The 21,520-nt window shown below is 51.5% G+C and overlaps 1 protein-coding gene and 2 long non-coding RNA genes across 6 annotated transcripts in view; 1 reads left to right on the top strand and 2 right to left on the bottom strand.

Annotated features, from left to right (window-relative positions):
• Positions 1 to 1,743: 1,743 nt before the first annotated feature.
• ARHGEF15 (Rho guanine nucleotide exchange factor 15) lies at positions 1,744 to 14,786 on the bottom strand. Of its 2 annotated transcripts, XM_061390988.1 has the most exons (18): positions 14,503 to 14,786; positions 14,072 to 14,207; positions 13,508 to 13,543; positions 11,324 to 11,991; positions 10,621 to 10,953; positions 10,343 to 10,397; positions 9,245 to 9,303; positions 8,930 to 9,141; positions 8,664 to 8,824; positions 8,348 to 8,500; positions 8,090 to 8,219; positions 6,130 to 6,204; positions 5,920 to 6,012; positions 5,678 to 5,838; positions 5,429 to 5,581; positions 5,014 to 5,096; positions 4,799 to 4,903; positions 1,744 to 3,885 (listed from the first exon to the last, which is right to left on the bottom strand). In XM_061390988.1, exons 4-18 carry the CDS (start codon positions 11,940 to 11,942, stop codon positions 3,734 to 3,736), a joined length of 2,544 nt encoding a protein of 847 aa, XP_061246972.1. In that variant the 5' UTR covers positions 11,943 to 11,991; positions 13,508 to 13,543; positions 14,072 to 14,207; positions 14,503 to 14,786; the 3' UTR covers positions 1,744 to 3,733. The 2 variants fall into 2 exon arrangements, with proteins under 2 accessions (XP_061246972.1, XP_061246973.1); XM_061390989.1 differs by lacking the exon at positions 13,508 to 13,543.
• On the top strand, positions 12,927 to 19,630 carry LOC133232055 (uncharacterized). The gene is made up of 2 exons (XR_009731293.1): positions 12,927 to 13,110; positions 18,171 to 19,630. It is a non-coding gene; the product is annotated as an uncharacterized LOC133232055 (long non-coding RNA).
• A 1,865-nt stretch (positions 19,631 to 21,495) lies between these two features.
• LOC133232054 (uncharacterized) overlaps positions 21,496 to 21,520 on the bottom strand; it is a 7,676-nt gene continuing 7,651 nt past the window's right edge. For all 3 annotated transcript variants that reach the window (XR_009731291.1, XR_009731290.1, XR_009731292.1), the window contains one exon: positions 21,496 to 21,520. This exon is cut by the window's right edge. This is a non-coding gene — a long non-coding RNA (uncharacterized LOC133232054).

Raw genomic sequence — 21,520 nt, 5'->3', positions numbered from 1 at the left:
TGCCATTTCCTTCTCCAATGCATGAAAGTGAAAAGTGAAAGTGAAGTCGCTCAGTCGTGTCCGACTCTTAGCGACCCCATGAACTGCAGCCTACCAGGCTCCTCTGTCCATGGGAGTCTCCAGGCAAGAATACTGGAGTGGGGTGCTATTGCCTTCTCCGAGGATGCCCCTAGCCAGGCAGTAAGCCTCTCTACCACCTGGGTGTTTGTAGCCATGCCTGGAATGTCAGTCAAGGCAGCACTGAGAGAGACTTCTCCTCCCATGGGCCTTCCTACAGGAAACTGCAGAAGGCAATCCAGAAGGGCAAAAAGTTGGGGCAGGGGACAACACAGAACAGAGAAGGTGATGGACACCAGGAGAAGGCTGTAGATAGCTAAGGCAGAGAGGTGGACACCTGGCAGAAGGTGCTCAGGAGAGGGAGGGAGAGAATGTATGAGACCCAAGTCACTCACTACCACCTGGACCACCTCTACTCACTACACTATTCCATCTCCTCTTTGTTGCCTGGGCCCCATTCCTTCTCCCATGAAGTCCTCATTCTCTCACATCTGCTTCTTTGCTATACCACTGTGCTTTCTGCCTCTTGGTCTTCTCCAACAGACATGCAAAATGCAGACCTCTCCAGGACTGTGCATACACATACACACACTCAGGTCACCCCAAAATGGAAAGGGACCCCTGAGATAACAGGAACAGGACAGTCCCCTCCCCTCCTGTCTTTTCAGTCTCTTTGGAACATGTGGTTATATTTTCATTCTTTCACGTCCCCCAATTTATTTATTTGGCTGTGCCAGGTCTCAGTTATGGCATTTGGAGGAGGAAACAGTAACCCACTCCAGTATTCTTGTTTTAAAAATCCCATGGACAGAGAAGCCTAGTAGGCTGAAGTCCAAAGGGCCACAAAGAGTCGGACAGGACTGAGTGACTGAGCACACAGCACGCTGGGATCTCTAGTTGTAGCATGTAAGATCTAGTTCCCTGAACAGAGATCAAACCCAAAGCCCCTTGCATTGGGAGCTCCGAGTCTTAGCCATAATGCAATTCCCCAAAAAACTCTTAACTGATTTCCGTCTTTCCATTGTCCCAATATCAGAATCTCTGGCTTGGAGCCTGGAGGTTTCCTTAAATGGCAGGATTTGGGAAGGGACTGAGGATTTGGGAGGGAACACATATGTGGGATACATGTGCAGCTTTTCGTGCCTCTGGATGTGTCTGTGTGTCTCTGAGTATCAGAGGACGAGGGGAGTTTCTGTGGAGTGACACCCCACCCCAGCCCCCAGGAAACTTGTTAGCATGTAGGTCAGTTCCCTCCCCATGACCACTGCCTTCTCTTCCTGGACTTCAGTCCCTTTGTTGCCACCCCTAGAGTGTTCTTTGCTCAGATCTTCCCAGATGCTTCCTTCTTGTTATTTGGGTCTCAGTTTAACATCATCTCCTCCAGGCTCTTCCCCAAAGCCACACACATACACACACACATGCACACACACACACACACACACACACACACACACACACACACACTACTCTGTATCATAGCCTTTTTTGCATTTTCTTCAAAGTAATCACTTCTATCTGATCTTATCTTAGTTATTAAATTGTTTACTTAGCAACTTCCCCAGAATGTAAGCTCCTTAAGGGCAAGGTCCTTGTCTTTTTCATCTCTGTATCCTCAGATCCTAGAAGAGTGCCTAGCTCATAGAAGGCACTCAATGAACAGATGTAGAAATGAATTAAACACAGAGATGCGTGGCTGCTCAGTTAAGGACATTTATTGCTGACTGATTGCCTTTTGTGTTCTTCACTTGCCCAAGTCCCAGCTATATCTGGCTCTACCTGTCCTTTTCCCAACCTGCAGCTCCCTGCTCCAGCACCTGAAACTCTCCCACCACCATACTGTCCAAGATCCCTCGGAAGCTATGAGCATCAGCACATTCAGGCCTTGCACCTGCTCTCCAAGCCCCAGTTCCCAGCAGAGCTGACCCCTGCTCTCAAAAAATACCTTTTCAACCAGCTCTGCTCCCCCTAATAGAGTCACATTTAGAAACCACTCCTGCTTTAAAAACTTGGTCCCCCAGAAAGCCTCAACACAGCTCCACCAATATTTCTTGACAGTGATGACTCAGTGGGTAAAGAATCCATCTGCAATGCAGGAGACATAGGAGACACAGGTTTGATCCCTGGGTTGGGAAGATCCCCTGGAGAAGAAAATGACAACCCACTCCAGTATTCTTGCCTGGAAAATCCCATGGACAGAGGAGCCTGGCAGGCTACACTGAGTTGCAAAAAGTTGGACACGACTGAGTGACTAAGCATGGCATGGCATCTCATATGCCAGGCACTGTGCTGGGTCAATCTCCAAAGTCATGGACAAGCCAAATGCCAGTACCTTTCTCCCTCTGGATCCCTCAGAGTTCTTGCACTCTCTTGTGAAGGGCATGGCAGTTTCTGTCCCAGGCAAGTTGCCATGCGTGAGCTGAAGGGAAGGAGTGATGCCATTTGCCCACAATTGTCTGCTCTGCTCTGTCTGTCCCTCACTTCCTCCTCTGGCATCGTGCCAGTTTCTCATCTGTAAGCAGATGCTCTGGGTGGGGTTAGGCAGCAACACTGGCTCTCTGTTCTCTCCCACTGCTTGGGCCAGTGTTTCTGTGAAAGGATCATGATGAAGGCAAGAAAGCCCTAGAGGCTCAGTTGGCTCAAGAGCCACAGCTGAAGCTCACCCAAACCTGGGGCCCAGAGCCAGTCTGAAGCCCGAGGCTGAGGCTGGATGGCTGGTTATGGTTCAGGCTGGATGATCTGCAAGTAGGGATTATGGGGGCCAAACTTTGGGCAAGGAGAAGGGCCTACAAACTTCAGGAGGCCTCAGACCCCAGCTACTGGCCATCTTCAGTCCTTCAGACTCCTCTGCAAGGCTGCTTGGTGTCTTTGGCCTCCAAGAGACCCAGAACCCAGGACTCTCTCATCCCCAGCTCTGGCCTCTGGCTACCAAGCCATACCCAGCACATTTGCCTCTGGAGCTCAGACCTAGTGTCTTTTTGAGGAGACTAATGGGAAAAATGAGGGGTGAGGGAAGAAATAGAGCACTCAGTTATCTGGCAAGGAGGCAAAACCATACACACCATGTTCCAAAAAATCACCCTCCTTAATACATATACAGACATATGCACACACACAGATTCTCTGAGACATACTCTGGATTCTTCTAGAAGAGAGGAAGTGGCTTAAGAGGATACAGGAGGCACCTCAGGAATGGAATCTAATACTTCCCAGACTCGAAAGACAAGACAGTGATTGCTATAGCACCAAGTAGGGTTCCTATTGGTCTCTTGGGCCCAGATCACCATCTGGACGTATCCCTGCTATTGGCTATTTGATCCTAGGACTTTATCTCAAATGCAGCCCTCTTTTAACTGCCTTGACCTAGAATCCTCTTCTTTGGCTGTGAGCATAGCAGGGATACTCACTGGCCAGAGGCTCACCACCTACTGTCCGCTCTGCACTAAGCCTCTGCCTCCACTGGCAACCCACTCAAGCCATCTTCATTCTCCCTCCTGCGTGGGCTCAGACGGCCCTGTTTTCATTGGCTGCCCAGTCTTGAAGCTCAGTCCCTATTGGTTGCCACTGAGGTAGCGTTTCCACTGACAGCGAATCCAGTGCATGGATGGGCTTTGTTCTCTCTGTGTCAGGCTGCCAGCTGTCCTGACTTGCGCTGCTCCCCTCCACACACCATCATGCATTAGGGTGGGGGGGCATCGGGGGGGCCTGAAGACGGCCCAACAGCCTCCTGGAGTCTCTGGTGCTGACGAAGGTGCTTCCTCCTTTCATGTTCCCCTGTGACTTCACACACCAACTGGGCAGGGAAGGCTCCAGGAAGCCCTTTCAGCCAGCCTAAAAAAGAAGACACAAGGGCCTAAGTGGGTCCAGGGCAGAGGGCAGGTCGGGGGGCGGGGGGACGGGAAGGGAGGCCCAGTGGGGTCTAATGCATGAGGGCCGTGGCAGGCGTGGGAATTAGTGGAAAAGCCTTGGAGATTTGGAGGCCATTACAGGTGGATGTGACAGCAGCATCAGAGAGAGGTGGGGTCCCTCCCATAAAGCCCTGCGTTGACTGCTCATCTCACTCAGAGTGACAGCCAGAGTTTTTACAGGAACCTATGAGGACCCTCGTGACCTGATTCCAGTTACCCCTATGACCTCATCTGCTTCTCTCTCCTTTCCTCACTCCCTCTTGTCACACTGGCTTTCTTACCGCTCGTCAAACACACTGGCCTGACTCCTGCATCCCTTTGGGACACTCCTACACCAGACACCATGTGCCTAAATTCTTTCACCAAGCCACTGTCCACAGGGTGCCTATGAGATCCGCCTCACCCTCTCTACTTACTGTTTGTTTGTTTATTTATTTGGCTACAGAGGGGTTTAGTTGCACCATGAGAACTCTTAGTTCCAGCATATGGGATCTATTTCCCTGACTAGGGATTGAACCCAGGCCCCCTGCATTGGGAGTGCAGCATCTTAACGACCAATCTACCAGGGAAGTCCCTTGACCTCCCTGTTTAAACGTGTAACCCTACCCAACCTGGAGACTCCTAACCTCCTTGACTCTGCTTCACCTTTGATTTTCCACAGCACTTTTCACCTTATTTATCTTGTTTGTTCTTTATAGTTTTACCTCTACTTGAATGTATAGTATAGCAGGGCAAGGATATCTGCGTGTCTGGTACACAGTGCTGAGAACAGTGAGTGGTATCTCATAAATGCTGAATAAATATTTATTGAATGAATGAATAAAAGAATCTCTCACCTTCAGGGTTCTTGTGAAGGTGCTTGGGGGGAGTCCTGGACTCCACATTTTGTCCCTCTGTCTTGGTGGGTGTGGAAGGCTCCGAACAGAGTTCCTGGGAACAGTCTGGTTGGGGTGGGTGACATCACAGTGGGATCCAGGCTCTTTTTAGCTTCTCCCCCATATTCCTTGAAGACTCCCTTCTCCTTCCCTCCTCCCCTCTTGGGGACACTCACCACAGTCCTCATAGACGGTGTCTGCAGAGCAGGGAAGGGGGCCTGGGGTAGGGAAGGCGCCCAGCCAGCGCTGCATGTCTGATCTGGTGAGAACATAGGGAAGGGGTCACCTTTGGCCCAGGAGATCCTCCTGGGGGTTAGCCAGGGGCTTCGGAGGAGAGACTTTGTGGGGAGGGTGGTGGACTCTGAGAGGTCAGGTAAGGGTCAGGAGTGGGTCCCCCAGGGTGTTTTCTTTTTCGGTGGCACCTGCTGGATCTTAGTTCCCTGACCAGAGATTGAACCTGTGCCCCCTGCAGTGGAAGCATGGAGTTTCAACCACTGGACCACCAGGGAAACACACACACACACACACACACACACACACACTCACACACACACCCTGCCCAGAGTGTTTTCTGAAGGAGACACAACTCACAGGGATGAAGCTTGGAGTAGCCGGTGTGTGGGGCGGCCCTGGTGGTTGCTGAGAAGAGAGAGGCGGAATGTAGGGGGGCCAGATGGGTCTGGGACCTGCTGGGCCTGGACCAGGGAGCGATGGGCATAATCCAGAACCTGTAGCCGCTGTCCACTGCCCAGGGAAGAGGAGGTTCAGAGGGAGAGCAGAGGTCTAGCTGGACTCCTCCTCCCCACCCCTGCCTGGGCTCCCTCCCTCCCTGGGACCCACCTCTTGGGCTGAGTGATGAGCAGCAGGTCACTGAAGAGCAGCAGGCAGAGGGGGGTGAAGCGGGGGCGCGAGGCAAAGAGCACGCCTCCCCTCCTGCACCCCAACTCTGTCAGTTCCCCCTGCAACTCCAGGCGCCTGGACCAGGAGACCAGGGGCAGGGCCTGTGAAGAAGCAGGGAGGAGATTCTGACTTCACAGCACCATGGGGAAAGGGAAGCCCGGAGCCTGGGCGGGGGGGCTAACCTTGACTTTGTGGAAGCGCAGCCTCTGCGTGAGCCGGATCAGCTCCTCTGTCTGTTTCATGCGTCCGACCTCGGCACTGCACCGCTCAATGATCTGGGTAAGGGAAGCTGAATCACCCACCCTTCCCACGGCCTCCACCCATCTCACCCCCTCCACCCATCCCTCCCTCCCACCTCCTCACCTCCCCTAGCCCCAGCATCCCCCTCCCACCTTACTGACAGCACCTAGGGCCTTCTGGGCATTCTCCTGGCGGCTGGACCCCTCCTCTGTCTGACGCAGGATATTCTGGGGACAAAGTTCAGTTCAGTTCAGTTGCTCAGTTCAGTCGTGTCCGACTCTTTGTGACCCCATGAACCACAGCACGCCGGGCCTCCCTGTCCATCACCAACTCCTGGAGTCCACCCAAACCCATGTCCATTGAGTCGGTGATGCCATCCAACCATCTCATCCTCTGTCGGGAACAAAGAGGAAGGGTAATTGGACCCCTGCTCTGCAGCCCTGGGATTCAGAGGGGTTGCAACTCAGAGGACCCCACTTGGCTTGGCATTTTGGGGTTCACAGGGCTGGGGCACTAGCCTCGCCATTCATTGTCTGCATAACCCTGAGCAACTCACATTACCTCTCCTCTCTTAGTTTCCCCATCTGTAAAATGGGGATAATTTCTACTGACCAAATCAATAGCATTGTGAGAATTCAATAAGGAAATCTATATAAAGTACTTAGCATAGTCTTTGGGACATAGTAAATGCTGAAAAGAAGGTTGCTATTCTTTTAATAATTATTAACCACAACTATTATTATATTAGAGGGCTTCCTGATAGCTCAGTTGGTAAAGAACTGCCTGAAATATGGGAAACCTGGGTTCAATCCCTGGGTTGGGAAGATCCCCTGAAGAAGGGAAAGGCTTCCCACTCCAGTATTCGGGCCTGTGTCCCAGAGTTGGACATGACTAAGCGACAAAAAAATAATTAGTAGAAGCAACATAGCACGGAATTAAGAGTACCTGGATTTGAAGTTTGTATCCATCAATTATTGAATATTATCTGTATGACCTGTGGCAAGTTATTTAACCTCTTTGAGCCTCAGTTTCCTTATCTATAAAGTGGGATCGACAATAGTTCCTAGCCTCACACAGTCATTAGTAAGGTTAAACAGGTGTGTAGCACTTAGAACATCTAGAAAAGACACTCAAGAGTTGCTTAGCTATTATGATTAGAGCCATCCTCCTGATCATAATTATGCTGTTGTTGTCTACACTGGGGATATATAAGGTGGTGCGTGTGAGCTCAGTCATGTCCAACTCTTTGCAACCCATGGACTGTGGCCCACCAGGCTCCTCTGTCCATGGGATTATCCCAGCAAGAATACTGGAGTAGGTTGCCATTTCCTCCTCTAGGGGATCTTCCTGACCCAGGGATTAAACCCATGTCTCCTGCATTGGCAAGGGGATTGCTTACCACTGAGCCAGCAGGGCAGCTCCTATATAAAGCTGAATAAGACATTAAGACACTGGAAACATAACTGAGGGCTCTTCACCCTGAGATCCCCACATTGGTTCAGGGAGAATTTTCTTCTCTACAGTAGAAGAGTGTTTCTCACCACTTTTTTCAGTATCACCCCTCTAAGGAGCCTATTTAGACATTGCCCCACCCCCCACCATGAAATTTTAATACCATTGATACACTGTATATCTATTTAAGTACTCTGGCCTTTCGGAGTACCACAACCAGTGGAATATTTAACATGTTTTTACCCCTCAAAGGAGGAGTTTCTGCCTCCTTGGAGATGATATCATCTCCACTGGGAAGGCATACAGTCAAAGATATGGCCTGAGAAGACCTCAGAAACCACTCACCACATTCACCCTGAGACCTGGAGAGAGAAAAGGGGGCATGCCCAGAGTGGCTCAGCCAGTTAGCAGCAGAGCTAAGACCAGAACTCAGGTCTCTAGCCAGAGGCTCTTCTCCTGCACCAGACCACTTCCTGAAACGTTTGGGTAACTCCAGATAGGGCTTGGGGGTAGGGAGTGTCCTAGATGGAGGGCCCCCGATTTTGAGTCCTAACTTAGGGGTTTGCTGTGTTCCTGGTGGGGCGGGAAATGGTGATGGCGGGGCAGAAGGCCCCATCAGGGCTGGTGGGGCCAAAAAGGGCCCAGGCCAGGACGCGGTACCTGCAGCAGCATGCGGAGCCGCGTGATGCGCTGAAAGGGCAGGAGCAGGAAGGAGGGCAGCGGGAGGCGCTGACACTTGGGAAGGCTCTGCAGCCGCCGCAGCTCCGCGGAGAAGCGAACGTTCGTGTCCCTACGGAGGCAGGAGCAGGCTGGCGTCTGGTTGGAGACCCTAATCACCCGCGACCTGCCCCGGCCTGGACCCTGCCCCTGTACCCCGGCTTCCTCCCGCACGGGTGACCCTTCCACTACTACACTCACATCAGGCGGCTGTAGGTCTCCTCCTGATACTGCTGGTTCCGCACATAGTCCACGTACACGGAGAAAGGCCCCACGGCATGCGCGTGCACCACGTCGCACAGGTCACGGATGTGGGGGGAAGCGCGCACCCGGGACAGTAACTTCCCCAGAAAACTGCGGGAGTGGGGAACACGCACTGGAGGCGGGGCAGAGAGCCTGGGGTGCCCACCGCCCCACCCCCCGACTTCTGGAGGGAAGGCCCCCGAGACAGAGCTGAGAAGCCGTGCTTTCCCCCTACCCCAGGCTTGCCCAGCAGAAAGGTGGGGACCCCACTGACCGCTCACTGACTCCCTGGACTCGCTGCACGTTGGAGAAGAGGGTGTGGTGATCCCGGGGGGTGAGTGTGTCCCGGAGCGCCTGGCTCAGCACGAAGGTGTCGGTCAGCAGCCGCAGGGAGCGCAGGTACGAAGCCTCCGATGTCACCACCTCGAACAGGCTCTAAGGAGGATGCGCAGGGCGCGAATGGAAAGCCCAGCTCCCAGCCCAGGCCTGGGGCCCAGGCTCCTCCTCTCCGCGCCCCGCACCGAGCCCAGGGACGCCCACCTCCTGCATCCGCCGCTCCTGGGCACTCAGGGTGTCCAGGAGGCCGCTGGCTCGCACAGCCGGAAGCTCCTGCCACAGCGTGTTTCGAGGGCCCGGTGGACGGGCGAAGGTGGGAGCTTCCCCAGCGTTTGCTGAAGCCGGACCCCCATCCTCACCGACCCCCCACAGCTCCTCTGACAGCACGGCTGCGCGGTAGGTCTGGTAAAGCGGTTCTGGAGAGCAGACAGGCACATCAGGGAAGTCCCGTGCCCCACCTAGCCGGTCCGCGCTGCTAGCTGGGTCTCAGCAGGCACCCCGGGGTCCAGCAGCCCTCACCATCCTGCAGGGGCAGCTCCCAGTTCTGCTCCTTCAGCTCCTCCAGCTCCTCTTCCTCCCTGTGGAAAGAGAAAGGGATGGAGTTCCTCAAAACACAGCTATTCACATGATACTGTGCAGGGGTACACAACCGACGTCCAGGTTGTATGTAGGGACCCTAGCCAAACCCCAGCTTGTTTTATGTGCCTGTGGTATGTGAGGCCCTAAGCGGGCCCCGTCCATTCCTGTTATCTCAACCTCTGGACACTGTACACTTCTAGCCTCCATCTCCAGGGCTTTCATGGAAGGACCACTGTCTGGAATGTCCTGTATGTGCCTCAGTGCAACTTAGCTCCAGCTGTTACACCTCCCCCCACTCTGTTCTGGTCATCAGCACCACCGCACACCCATTCACCCAAAGTGAAAACCCAGGAGACTAAACTCCAGTAAATGCTGAAAAAATTGATGGTCTCAGATTAACTCTGATGATGGTGGTGAAAGAACTGATGGGCCCAGGTAACACAGGAGAAATGTTCCTGGTTGCCACATGGATTTGTGGACAATAATTTCAATAGAGGCTCAAAGTGGGGCAACTAAAATGACTTAGTATGGGCCTGACTCTTCACCAGTATCAGACCCTAGCCACTTATTAAGTATTTGGTATGTTTACCCCAATTTCACAGGTGAGGAGGCTGAGACCCAGAAAGGTTAAGTGAATGTTTGAGGTCACATAGCTGATAAGGGACAAAGCTGGGGTTAGAAACTGGGGCTGCTTGTCCCTAGAGGCCCAGCTCTTCTTCACTCGATGCTTGGGGTGGGATTTAGGTGGACCCAAAGTTTAGTCTGGGCTTCCCAGGTGGCACTAGTGGTAAAGAACTGCATGCCAGTGCAGGAGACTTAAAGAGACTCGGGTTCCATCCCTGAGTTGGGAAGATCCCCTGGAGGAGAGCGTGGCAACCCACTCCAGTATTCTTGCCTGGAGACTCCCATGGACAGAGGAGCCTGGCAGGCTTCTGGGTCGCAATAGTCAGACCCGACTGAAGTGACTTAGCGCGCACACACACACACACACACAAAGTTTAGTCTGTTTTCAGGAAGGAGTATCTAGGTGTTCAGTACCTGCCCTCCGTGGTGGCTGGAGAATCATTCTGAGGAGCACCATCAGGACTGTCCCCTAAGAGAGAACCCAGAGTGAAGAATCACCAGCCCAGGACTCCTGACCCCAGCCCAGCAAAGACTGTTACTATAGAAACTACAACTGTCAGCTCCGGAGCAGCAGCTGGTGGAGGAACAAGAAGCCCAGGGCTTGTCGGGGGTTGTAGTGAGTTGGTGTTTAGAACGCTACACCTCCACCCAGTCTCTTCCCAGCCCTGAGGCCCATCCCTCGGGCCCTGTACCTCTTTGGATTCCATCTTCAGAGGGCGGATCGAGATCAGGCTGTGGGGGATCCCCAGAGATGGTGATGTCCTGTCTGATCCGAGTTGGTTTAGGGGGTTTGAGGGGTGGCAGGAGTTTGCGCTCAGCAGTGGAGCGGTAGGATGTGAGGACGACTGGAGGGTGGCTGAGGCTTGAAGGGCTGGGGCGGGAGCGGGAGGCCCGCAGTGGGGAGGCCCGGCAAGGGACCCTGGGGCCATCCTCATAGCCCCCCACTGGCACCCATCGGAGCTCCAGGCCAGGCCGGCCCACGTGGCAGACACAGGGGCAGCAGGGAGGGCAGGCCAGCCCAGCACCTGTGGGAGACAGGGGCCTCCTTAGGACAGCCCCCCTCCCCAGGCCTCCTCCCTCCCCTTAACCTGTGCAGCAGCAGGAACTAGAGGTCAGTGCTAGGCATCTCTCACCTTCAGGCTCTCTTCAAAGCTCCAGAAGTATTAAAACCAGATTTTCAAAGTATGGAATCCATTTTTTAAAAAGTAGCCTCTTAAAGTACCCAATCTAAGGAACTTGCCTGGCAGTTTAGTGGTAGGACTCTGCACTTCCAATGCTGGAGGCATGGGTTCGATCCCTGGTTACACCCCCAGGGTGTAACTCCACCCCTCCAAAAAAAATCGTAAAGCCCTGAGAATGAAAAAGAGGAGCTGGATTGAGCCCAGCCCAGCTTACCTGGAGTGCCGTTCTCCTGGGACCCGCTCCCAGTGAGGTTGCCCTGGGGAGTCTCTCTCTCCCCATTTACATCCACTCCCCCTGGGGGACTTGGCTCCAGGGTGTCCGCAGCCTGGACTCTGCCTTCAGTCCCCCATTCGAACTTGCCAGCCAGTCTGCGCACAGTGCCTGGGGCCGAGGCAGAGCCATCCTGGTCGGGGACCTGGGTCGTGGGGAGCAGGGGCAGAGCCATGCGGGGTGACCCAGAGGGTTTGGGTGGGGGTACTGGAGACCGGGGAGTAGTCTCTGGGGAGATGGAGCGCCGGGACACTGGGCTGGGGGTGTCGGAAGAGTCTGGAAAAGAGTCTGGAAAAGTCTGGGAGTCGAGGCTGGCTTTAGAAGCTGATGGGGGCAGAAGGGCGGGGGGCTTGAGGGATGGGGCTGGGGGCTCCCAGAACATGGGGGTGCACATGGGGCTTGGTGCCTCATTGGCGGTGAGGGGAGATTCTTGTGGAGAGGAGCCGTTGTGGTGGGGCCCTGGGGACTGGGTAGCCCTGGCGCGAGAAGGGGGGCGGGGGCGGATGATCCGAGGGGGCTTCTGGGTGGGGGGTGTTGCTTCCGGAAGAGACTGGGCTGACATCTTCCTCTGAGCTCTTCCAAGGAGTGGGGTACACTGCTGGAGTCATCCCCTGAGGAAGAGGGGGCAGAAAGAGAGACCCTTAGTGCCCTTTGCGCCCCCCACGCTCCTGTGTGAGTAGACCAAGACCTTTGAGCAGAATGTCTGCAGGCAAATGAGCTGAGATTTTAGGCTCAGGAGTAGAGGTGGGGGCACTTCCTCTCTTCCCTCCCCATTTCCACTGTCTTTTCTCATAACCTCTCAATCCTCCTTATTCCATTTCCTGAGAACTCTGAAACCCCACCCCCACACCCCCCAGCCTCCATCTCACTCCATCTTTTGACCTCTGCTGTCACAATCAGGCCAGAGGAGACAGAGGCCAGAGTGTGGGCACCTGGATAGAGACCCAAGTTGGGAGAGGACTGGATCAGCAGGGAAATAGGGCATGCAGCTAAGTGTCTATCTCAGGAACTGTGTTCCGTGTCTGTGTGTTGTGAACGTTTGTGTGTGTGGTTTAAGCATGGACATGGCATGTGTGCGCTGCTGCTGCTGCTATTAATATATGAACTGGGTGTTGGATGCTGTGTTTCAGGAGCGTATCTGTTGGGACTTCCCTGACCATCCGGTGTCTAACACTCCACACTCCCCATACAGGGGGCCCCTGTTCGATACCTGATCAGGAAATTAGATCCTGCATGCCTCAGCTAAGAGTTTGTGTGCCGCAACTTAAGAGCTTGATCTGGCCCAAATAAATATTTGGAAAAAAAAAAAAAGTGTGTCTATCGTATGTGGTACAAAGTGGGAGAGTGGGGTACACAGTGTGTGGGGTGAGATGGGGGTGTTGGGCATGTGTTCTGTGCTTTCTCTGTGGGGCATATGTGCTGTGTGTGCCTGGGCCACATCACAGCTTCCCTGCTCCAGTGGGCCCTCCGCCCCCCATTTCCCAGTTCCTCTCTCCGGACTCTCCCTTTCCGGATTATTTTTAGTCTCCTTTTCCTGCCATGAAGATTCCTGGAGCCTCTGACCCCAGGAGACCAGGAGGCCCCGGGCATGGTCTCTCCTGCCCCATCCTCATCCCTGTCTGCCTCCTTGCTCCCCACCTGGTCCCAGAGAGAGGCCCCAGTGGGTAGAAGCCTGGATCCTGCCAGGATGCCCAGAGTGTGGTGAGGAAGGAGATCAGATCAGACTGAAGGTGAGGACCACTTGGGCAAGATGCTGGGGCATGGGCCCGCTTCCTCCTGTAAGCCTGAGTAGGCTGAAGGGTCACAGCGGGAAGACCTGCGCCCCCACATTCCCTGTGGAGTCAGCAGGAGAGTCAGGTCCCTCTAAGCCCGAGATTGGTTTCTGAGAAATGATGCGGGGTGGGGGCTGGGGGCTGTAGACCGTGAGTCTCGCGGCTCAATGGCCTCTGTGTTCTGGCAGGAAGCTCCTTAGGTGACCCAGGCAGTAGCCTCGCCAGCTGGCCAGCTCCTCCCCAGCCTTGCCCCCTCCGGGATCCCTGCCCCCCTCAGGTATCAGCCCTTACTTCCTTCCCCCACCCCCCACTCAGGCCTCTCTCAGGGACCCAGGTACTCGGCCCAAGCACTCACCCTCAAGTCCTCTCCACTCTCGGTCACCTCCCGGGGCTGAGTGAGTAGGAGCAGGAAACAGGAATCGGATCCTCCTCCCAACCGGACACCCCCCCCAACCACAGCACACTCCACATGCGCACACTGGGGCTCTGGAAGATGTGAGGGACCCCGAATGCCAGGTTTCCAAGGATAACAGAGTCTGTGGAAAGGATGAACCTCAGGCATGGAGAGTGGACTGTTGTGTATGCGCATGTTCTGTCCTGGGTCCCCATTGCTGCGTGGACAGGGGGTTCGTGGGGACCCAGGCTGGACAGGGGTGGGGTCAGGATGGGGTGACCACGGCCCAGGCTGGGCTGGAGGTAGAGCATGGGCTCCAGACACCCCTGGGTCGCTGTGGTGTGGTGTGGTGTGTCTCCTGACAGCGTGTCTGACCGTCTCTCCCACACCTTACGAGACAGCCCATCCCTTCAGTATCCAGCCTGTCTCCTTGGTGTGAGCCAGCCCATCATTTCACACCACGGAACCCCATCCCTACCCCAGTCGCCCCCTCCCTAACTCTGCAGTAGCGCTCCCTGAATTTACCTTTATCTCTTTGGAAGCAGTTTCTATTTTCAGCCTGTCCTGCCTGCCCCTTGGAGCAAGGAATGTGAGGCCGGGTCTCTGAGTGTGTCTGTTCCTGTGTTTCTGGGGCGGGAACTGTGGGCCCAGATTCAGATCTCTGCAAAGGAAGCCAGTTCCTCAGCCCCACCCAGCCATTGTGTTGGGAGAGTGTGTGTGTGTAAAGGAGGAAGAAGGTGGCACATGCAGATGTGGGACTTAGTGGGGAGGTCTTGGTATTCCCCAGGTGGGTATGCCCTTGGCTGGGCCCCCTGCCTGCTCCCCATTCTCAGTCTCTGTCTCTCAAGGTACCAGCCCCATGACTCTCCAGGTCCCACTGGGAGGTTTTGCTGTTGATTGGCTGGGAGTCAGTACCCCTGGGAGGGTGGGCGGGGGTGGAGGAGATCCCCTCTCACCTGTAATTTGCTTTGTGATTGAAGAGTTCCCAGGCCTCCGTGTCTGTCATAAGAACAGCTGACGGGGTGGAATGAGCCACATCCCACCCTGGGAAGATGGGAAGACGGGAGTGGGAGGAAGAGGCAGGGAGGGCAGTGAGGAACTCTGGCGGTCTTTGCCCACACCCAGGTGCCTGCTTTTGCCACACACACACATACACAAACGCAGGACCAGGGATCCAACTTTCCAACACATACACACATACCCAGAACCAGATTTCCAACCTCCCAACACACACACACACCAAGACCAGACATCCAACCTCCCAGCCCTCACCTCTAGATGCTTGCCGGGTTCCAGGAAAAGGAAACCTCTACAAGAGTGCCTCAGAGACCCTATCGAGAAAGCTAAATGCACATGTGCAGCCAAACAAATCCTGCTTTTTGTTTTCACTAAAATAGGAATGTCTTTATTAGGTTTGCAACTTCAACATTTAAAGATAACTGAATGGCAGGGGAGGTGTGGATTCCTTGGTAGTCCACTGGTTAGCACTCTGTGCTTTCAGTGCTGGGGCCTGGGTTCAATCCCTGGTTGGGGAACTAAGAGACTGCAAGCTGTATGGCATGGCCAAAAAATAATAACAACTGAGAATTCCCTGGCAGTCCAGTGCCTAACAGTGGTCCAGTGGTTAGGACTCTGTGCTTTCACTGTCGAGAATGCAGTTTCAATCCCTGGTTGGGGAATTAAGTTCCCATAAGCCACATGTGGGCAGGAATCCCTTAGAAGAAATGGAGTAGCCATAATGGTCAACAAAAGAGTCCGAAATGCAGTACTTGAATGCAGTCTCAAAAATGACAAAATGATCTCTGTTCATTTCCAAGGCGAACCATTCAATATCACTGTAATCCAAGCCTATGCCCCAGCCAGTAACGCTGAAGAAGCTGAAGTTGAACGGTTCTATGAAGACCTACAAGACCTTTTAGAACTAACACCCCAAAAAGATGTCCTTTTCATTATAGGGGACTGGAATGCAAAAGTAGGAAGTCAAGAAACACCTGCAGTAACAGGCAACTTTGGCCTTGGAGTACGGAATGAAGCAGGGCAAAGGCTAATAGAGTGTTGCCAAGAGAACGCACTGCTCATAGCAAACACCCTCTTCTAACAACACAAGAGAAGACTCTACACGTGGATATCACCAGATGGTCAACACCAAAATCAGATTGATTATATTCTTTGCAGCCAAAGATGGAGAAGCTCTATACAGTCAGCAAAAACAAGACCAGGAACTGACTACGGCTCAGATCATGAACTCCTTATTGCCAAATTCAGACTTAAATTGAAGAAAGTAGGGAAAACCACTAGACCATTCAGGTATGACCTAAGTCAAATCCCTTCTGATTATACAGTGGGAGTGAGAAATAGATTTAAGGGCCTAGATCTGATAGAGTGCCTGATGAACTATGGATGGAGGTTCATGACATTGTACAGGAGACAGGGATCAAGACCATCCCCATGGAAAAGAAATGCAAGAAAGCAAAATGGCTGTCTGAGGAGGCCTTACAAATAGCTGTGAAAAGAAGAGAAGCGAAAAGCAAAGGAGAAAAGGAAAGATATAAGCGTCTGAATGCGGAGTTCCAAAGAATAGCAAGGAGAGATAAGAAAGCCTTGCTCAGCGATCAATGCAAAGAAATAGAGGAAAACAACAGAATGGGAAAGACTAGAGATCTCTTCAAGAAAGTTAGAGACACCAAGGGAACATTTCATGCAAAGATGGGCTCAATAAAGGACAGAAATGGTATGGACCTAACAGAAGCAGAAGATATTAAGAAGAGGTGGCAAGAATACACAGAAGAACTGTACAAAAAAGATCTTCACGACCCAGATAATCACAATGGTGTGATCACTGACCTAGAGCCAGACATCCTGGAATGTGAAGTCAAGTGGGCCTTAGAAAGCATCACTATGAAAAAAAAAAAAAAAAGAAAGCATCACTACAAACAAAGCTAGTAGAGGTGATGGAATTCCAGTTGAGCTATTTCACATCCTGAAAGATGATGCTGTGAAAGTGCTGCACTCAATATGCCAGCAAATTTGGAGAACTCAGCAGTGGCCACAGGACTGGAAAAGGTCAGTTTTCATTCCAATCCCAAAGAAAGGCAATGCCAAAGAATGCTCAAACTACTGCACAATTGCACTCATCTCACACGCTAGTAAAGTAATGCTCAAAATTCTCCAAGCCAGGCTTCAGCAATACGTGAACCGTGAACTTCCAGATGTTCAAGCTGGTTTTAGAAAAGGCAGAGGAACCAGAGACCAAATTGCCAACATCTGCTGGATCATGGAAAAAGCAAGAGAGTTCCAGAAAAACATCTATTTATGCTTTATTGATTATGCCAAAGCCTTTGACTATGTGGATCACAATAAACTGTGGAACATTCTGAAAGAGATGGGAATACCAGACCACCTGACCTGCCTCTTGAGAAACCTATATCAGGTCAGGAAGCAACAGTTAGAACTGGACATGGAACAACAAACTGGTTCCAAATAGGAAAAGGAGTACGTCAAGGCTATATATTGTCACCCTGCTTATTTAACTTATATGCAGAGTATATCATGAGAAACGCTGGGCTGGAAGAAGCACAAACTGGAATCAAGATTGTTGGCAGAAATATCAATAACCTCAGATATGTAGATGAAACCACCCTTATGGCAGAAAGTGAAGAGGAACTAAAAAGCCTCTTGATGAAAGTGAAAGAGGGGAGTGAAAAAGTTGGCTTAAAGCTCAACATTCAAAAAACGAAGATCATGGCATCTGGTCCCATCATTTCATGGGAAATAGATGGGGAAACAGTGGAAACAGTGTCAGACTTTATTTTGGGGGGCTCCAAAATCAGAGCAGATGGTGATTGCAGCCATGAAATTAAAAGACGCTTACTCCTTGGAAGGGAAGTTATGACCAACCTAGATAGCATATTGAAAAGCACAGACATTACTGCCAACAAAGGTCCATCTAGTCAAGGCTATGGTTTTTCCAGTGGTTATGTATGGATGTGAGAGTTGGACTATAAAGAAAGCTGAGCGCCAAAGAATTGATGCTTTTGAACTGTGGTGTTGGAGAAGACTCTTGAGAGTCCCTTGGACTGCAAGGAGATCCAACCACTCCATCCTAAAGATCAGTCCTGGGTGTTCATTGGAAGGACTGATGCTGAAGCTGAAACTCCCAATACTTTGGCTACCTCATGCAAAGAGTTGACTCATTGGAAAAGACTCTGATGCTGGGAGGGATTGGGGGCAGGAGGAGAAGGGGACGACAGAGGATGAGATGGCTGGATGGCATCACCGACATTACCCAGGACATGAGTCTGGGTAAGCTCCAGGAGTTGGTGATGGACAGGGAGGCCTGGTGTGCTGCAATTCCTGGGGCACAAAGAGTCGGACACAACTGAGTGACTGAACTGAATTGAATTGAAGCCACACAGAGAGGCCAAAAAGAAAAATAGAAAACCCAAAAGCACTGGTTGTTAGCTACAAACGTGTTGGCACTTGGTATTACCTGAATTGCCCCAGGTCTGTGTGAGGATGTAAGCAGAAAAAGAGGAATTATGTGGGCTGGCCTACCTGTGGACTTTTACCTGGTCTTCCTGGCTTTCCTGAGCTTATTTCCTTGTCCTCTCTCTATCTTTTTCAGAGACCCACCTGGAGGCTTTTCACCTGCCCATCTGTTGGGGAGAGACTTCCCGTACTCCTGAAGGCAAGCCAGCGTGTTTTGGGAAACTCAAGTTCCCTGGAGCTACAATGAGGATGTAGCACTCGTGACAAACAGATTCCATTGGGTCCCCTGCTCAAAGCAGCCAGAAGGATGAAAAGTATGACTTATGCCCCAAAAGTCAAAGTGTTAGTCACTTAGTCATGTCTGACTCTTTCCAGGCTCCTCTGTCCACGGAATTCTCTAGACAAAAATCCTGGAGTGGGTAGCCATTTCTTTCTCTAGGGGATCTTCCTGACCCAGGAATCAAACCTGGGTTTCCTGCATTGCAGGCAGATTCTTTACCTTCTGAGCCACCAGGGAAGCCCTCATCTCATTCCAAAAAGAAACTGAGTTCTGAAAAATCATGCTTTGTCATGTGTGCCACATTATTTTTGCACAAACACATTTTATGTATCGTACAAATGTTTTTGCAAAGGCACCGAAGGTTTTATTATGATGATAAATTCTTCCACAACAAGCAAAAGTTTTCTATTTTTCCATCTTCCAAAGGTGCCAGCATAGTTTCAATACTGTTTTCTGCCTTCTTCTAGCATTGCTTCATCACTATTTGCCATGTTACTACACAGTCTGTGTAACCGTATTTTTTCCTGGAATGTAATGTTGTACCAACTAGATTTTGCCATCCTGGTAACAACAGTAAAGTCTCCTGGGAAAATCTTCATTCCTCCACCCCACTCCATGTGGTTCCAGTGGGACAGCCAACACCAGCAGCCTCCTCCTGGCCACTGGAGTCAGATTCAATCAATTACAGGATTCCATTCCTCTGACCACAGAGACTGGCCCAGGAATGGGCTACTCACTCATGCCGGGACAGCCTTCCGCCCTAGATCTCTGGGAAAGGACAGCTTTCTTTCTTTCAAGGTCACAAAGCAGGAATAAAAAGAGTCAGGAGCCATCTGCATCTTGGCCTCCCTTCTCCTGGCCAATAGTGGAAGAAAATGAAACTCACACAGGAGAGAAGCAGACAGAGGCAAGAGATGGAGAGGGCCTGCCAACATCACTTAAGCCCCTTGCACTGCCCAGCTTCCAGAACCACTGAATTCTCTTTTGTGCTTAAGCTAGTTTGAGCTGGGTTTCTGTCACTTACTGCTGAAAGAATCTTAAATGCTTCAATTTATTCTTGAGTGCAGGGCATTTGGACAGCTTCCAGTTTTTTGCCATTACAATGAATGCTGCAGTAAACATCTTTGTGAAAAACAAAAATACTTTCAATTTAAAAATGATTAAGGAATGTCCCCAGGTGGCCTAGTGGTTGGCATTCCAGGCTTTCACTGCTGTGGCCAGGGTTCAATCCCCGATAGGGGAACTGAGGTTGTGCAAGCCGTGCAGCGAGGCCAAAAAATAAATGGAAATTAAAAAAAATAAAAATGAAACTTCAACGTGATTGGTCTTGATTTTGCCCAAAGATTCTTTTCTGGGAGGCTAGAGGAATCCTTAGATCTTTCTCTTTCACCCCTTTATTAAACCTCCACATCAGACGGCCTTGACCCTCCTTCAGTCCTCCTTACGTCACTCACCTGGCTGTTAAGAAAGGGTTCGTGGAGGAGAGGCACTTAGACTATTCCTTAAAAATCAGGTAGAGTTTGGCCAGGCTAAGAGGCAAGGCATATGCATGCTAAATTGCTTCACTTGTGTCTGACTCTTCACAACCCTATGGACTGTAGCCCGCTTAGCTCCTCTGTCCATGGGGATTCTCTAGGCAAGAATACTGGAGTGGGTTGCCATGCCCCCCTGCAGGGGATCTTACAAGGCATGGGTGACCATTTGGGGAGATGGCGGAAGTACAGGCACAGTGAAGAGGGAAGTAGGCCTATCTGGAGAACCATGAAAGGGAATCTTAGCTGATATGGAAAAAGGGGTGTGGGGCAGGAGAAACACACAGAGGCCACCCTGCAGGCAACCAGATAGGGCTGAACAGGCACTGAGGCTTCTGATCAGGTAGGGGAGTGGACAGCAAGAGTTTTAATCAGTTCCCCACCCATTCCCCCCTCTTCTGGCACCAGCACCAAGTTTCCTTTTAGGGACCCACCCTTCCATCATTCTAGGTTCACACGGTACATTCTGGGGAAGTGTATGAACCAGAAGCAGCCAGTCAGCACGTTTCCTCTCCCCTAGCCACCGAGACTTGTTCAGGCATGAGCACGTGACACAAGCAGGGCCGAAGCATACTTTATGTAAAAAAGGCCTTTCCGGGACTTTCCTGGTGGTCCAGTGGTTAAGATTCCTACTTTCAGTGCAGGAGACCCATGTTCAATCCCTGGTTGGAGATGTTCTGCATACCATGCAGTGTGGCTTAAAAAAAAAAAGTCCCTTCCAGTGGAGAGGAGCTCATGATGAAAGAAGTGTTGAGTTCCACTAGCCTCTGGTAGGGCCAGGACCTTGAACTTCAGTGGAATCCTTCATGGAGTACAAAACACCTGGGGCTTCTTTTCTGTCTAGAAGGCTAGTAGGGGTAGGTAGCCTGCCTGTGATGAGCCATTGGCCTGCTCTGGGAATCCCTACAAGTTCTCTTCTAGGCGAGAATGGAGGATTTTTACCTGCCACCAGGTGGAGTCTGAGCACTTCATGTGTGGGGCCTGGCAGCCGGTATGAATCGGTTGATATGTAGGCCACCCCAGGCAGAGGAGCAGAAGAGGCACAGCCGGGTGTCCTCCAGGCCTCTGTACCATCCACCCTCCTCTCTCTGAGGTTTCACCCCTTCTCTCGTACCTGGAGCCATCTTTGTGCTTCCCCTCCTCCACTCCTCTCACATTTGTCTCAGGACATTCACACTCAGGGGGGAAAAAAAAAGTCTATGATAACACAGCGTGGTACTGGTGAAAAAACACACACACACAGACCAGCGGAAATGGGCTAACACAAATAGTGACTGAATTTTTTTTTCAACTTTTAAAAAATTGAGGTGTTTTGAACTGATTCATTGGAAAAGACCCTGATGCTAGGAAAGATTGAAGGCAGGAAGAGAAGGGGACAACAGAGGATGAGTTGGTTGGATGGCATCACCAACTCAATGGACATGAGTCTGAGCAAGCTCCAGAAGTTGGTGATGGACAGGGAAGCCAAGCGTGCAGTAGTCCATGGGGTTGAAAAGAGTCAGACACAACTGTGCAACTGAACTGAACTGAAAAATTGAGGTATAGCTGATTTACCATATTAGTTTTGGGTGTACAACAGTGATTCAAAAATTTTTATAGGTTATATTCCATTTATAGTTATAAAATGTTGACTTTTTCCCTAAGTTAACTGATTTTTAAAATAATTTATTTTTT

This window comes from Bos javanicus, chromosome 19 (genome assembly GCF_032452875.1).
Source record: "Bos javanicus breed banteng chromosome 19, ARS-OSU_banteng_1.0, whole genome shotgun sequence".
Classification (NCBI taxonomy): domain Eukaryota; kingdom Metazoa; phylum Chordata; class Mammalia; order Artiodactyla; family Bovidae; genus Bos; species Bos javanicus.
This window is presented reverse-complemented; position numbering and strand designations above follow the sequence as displayed.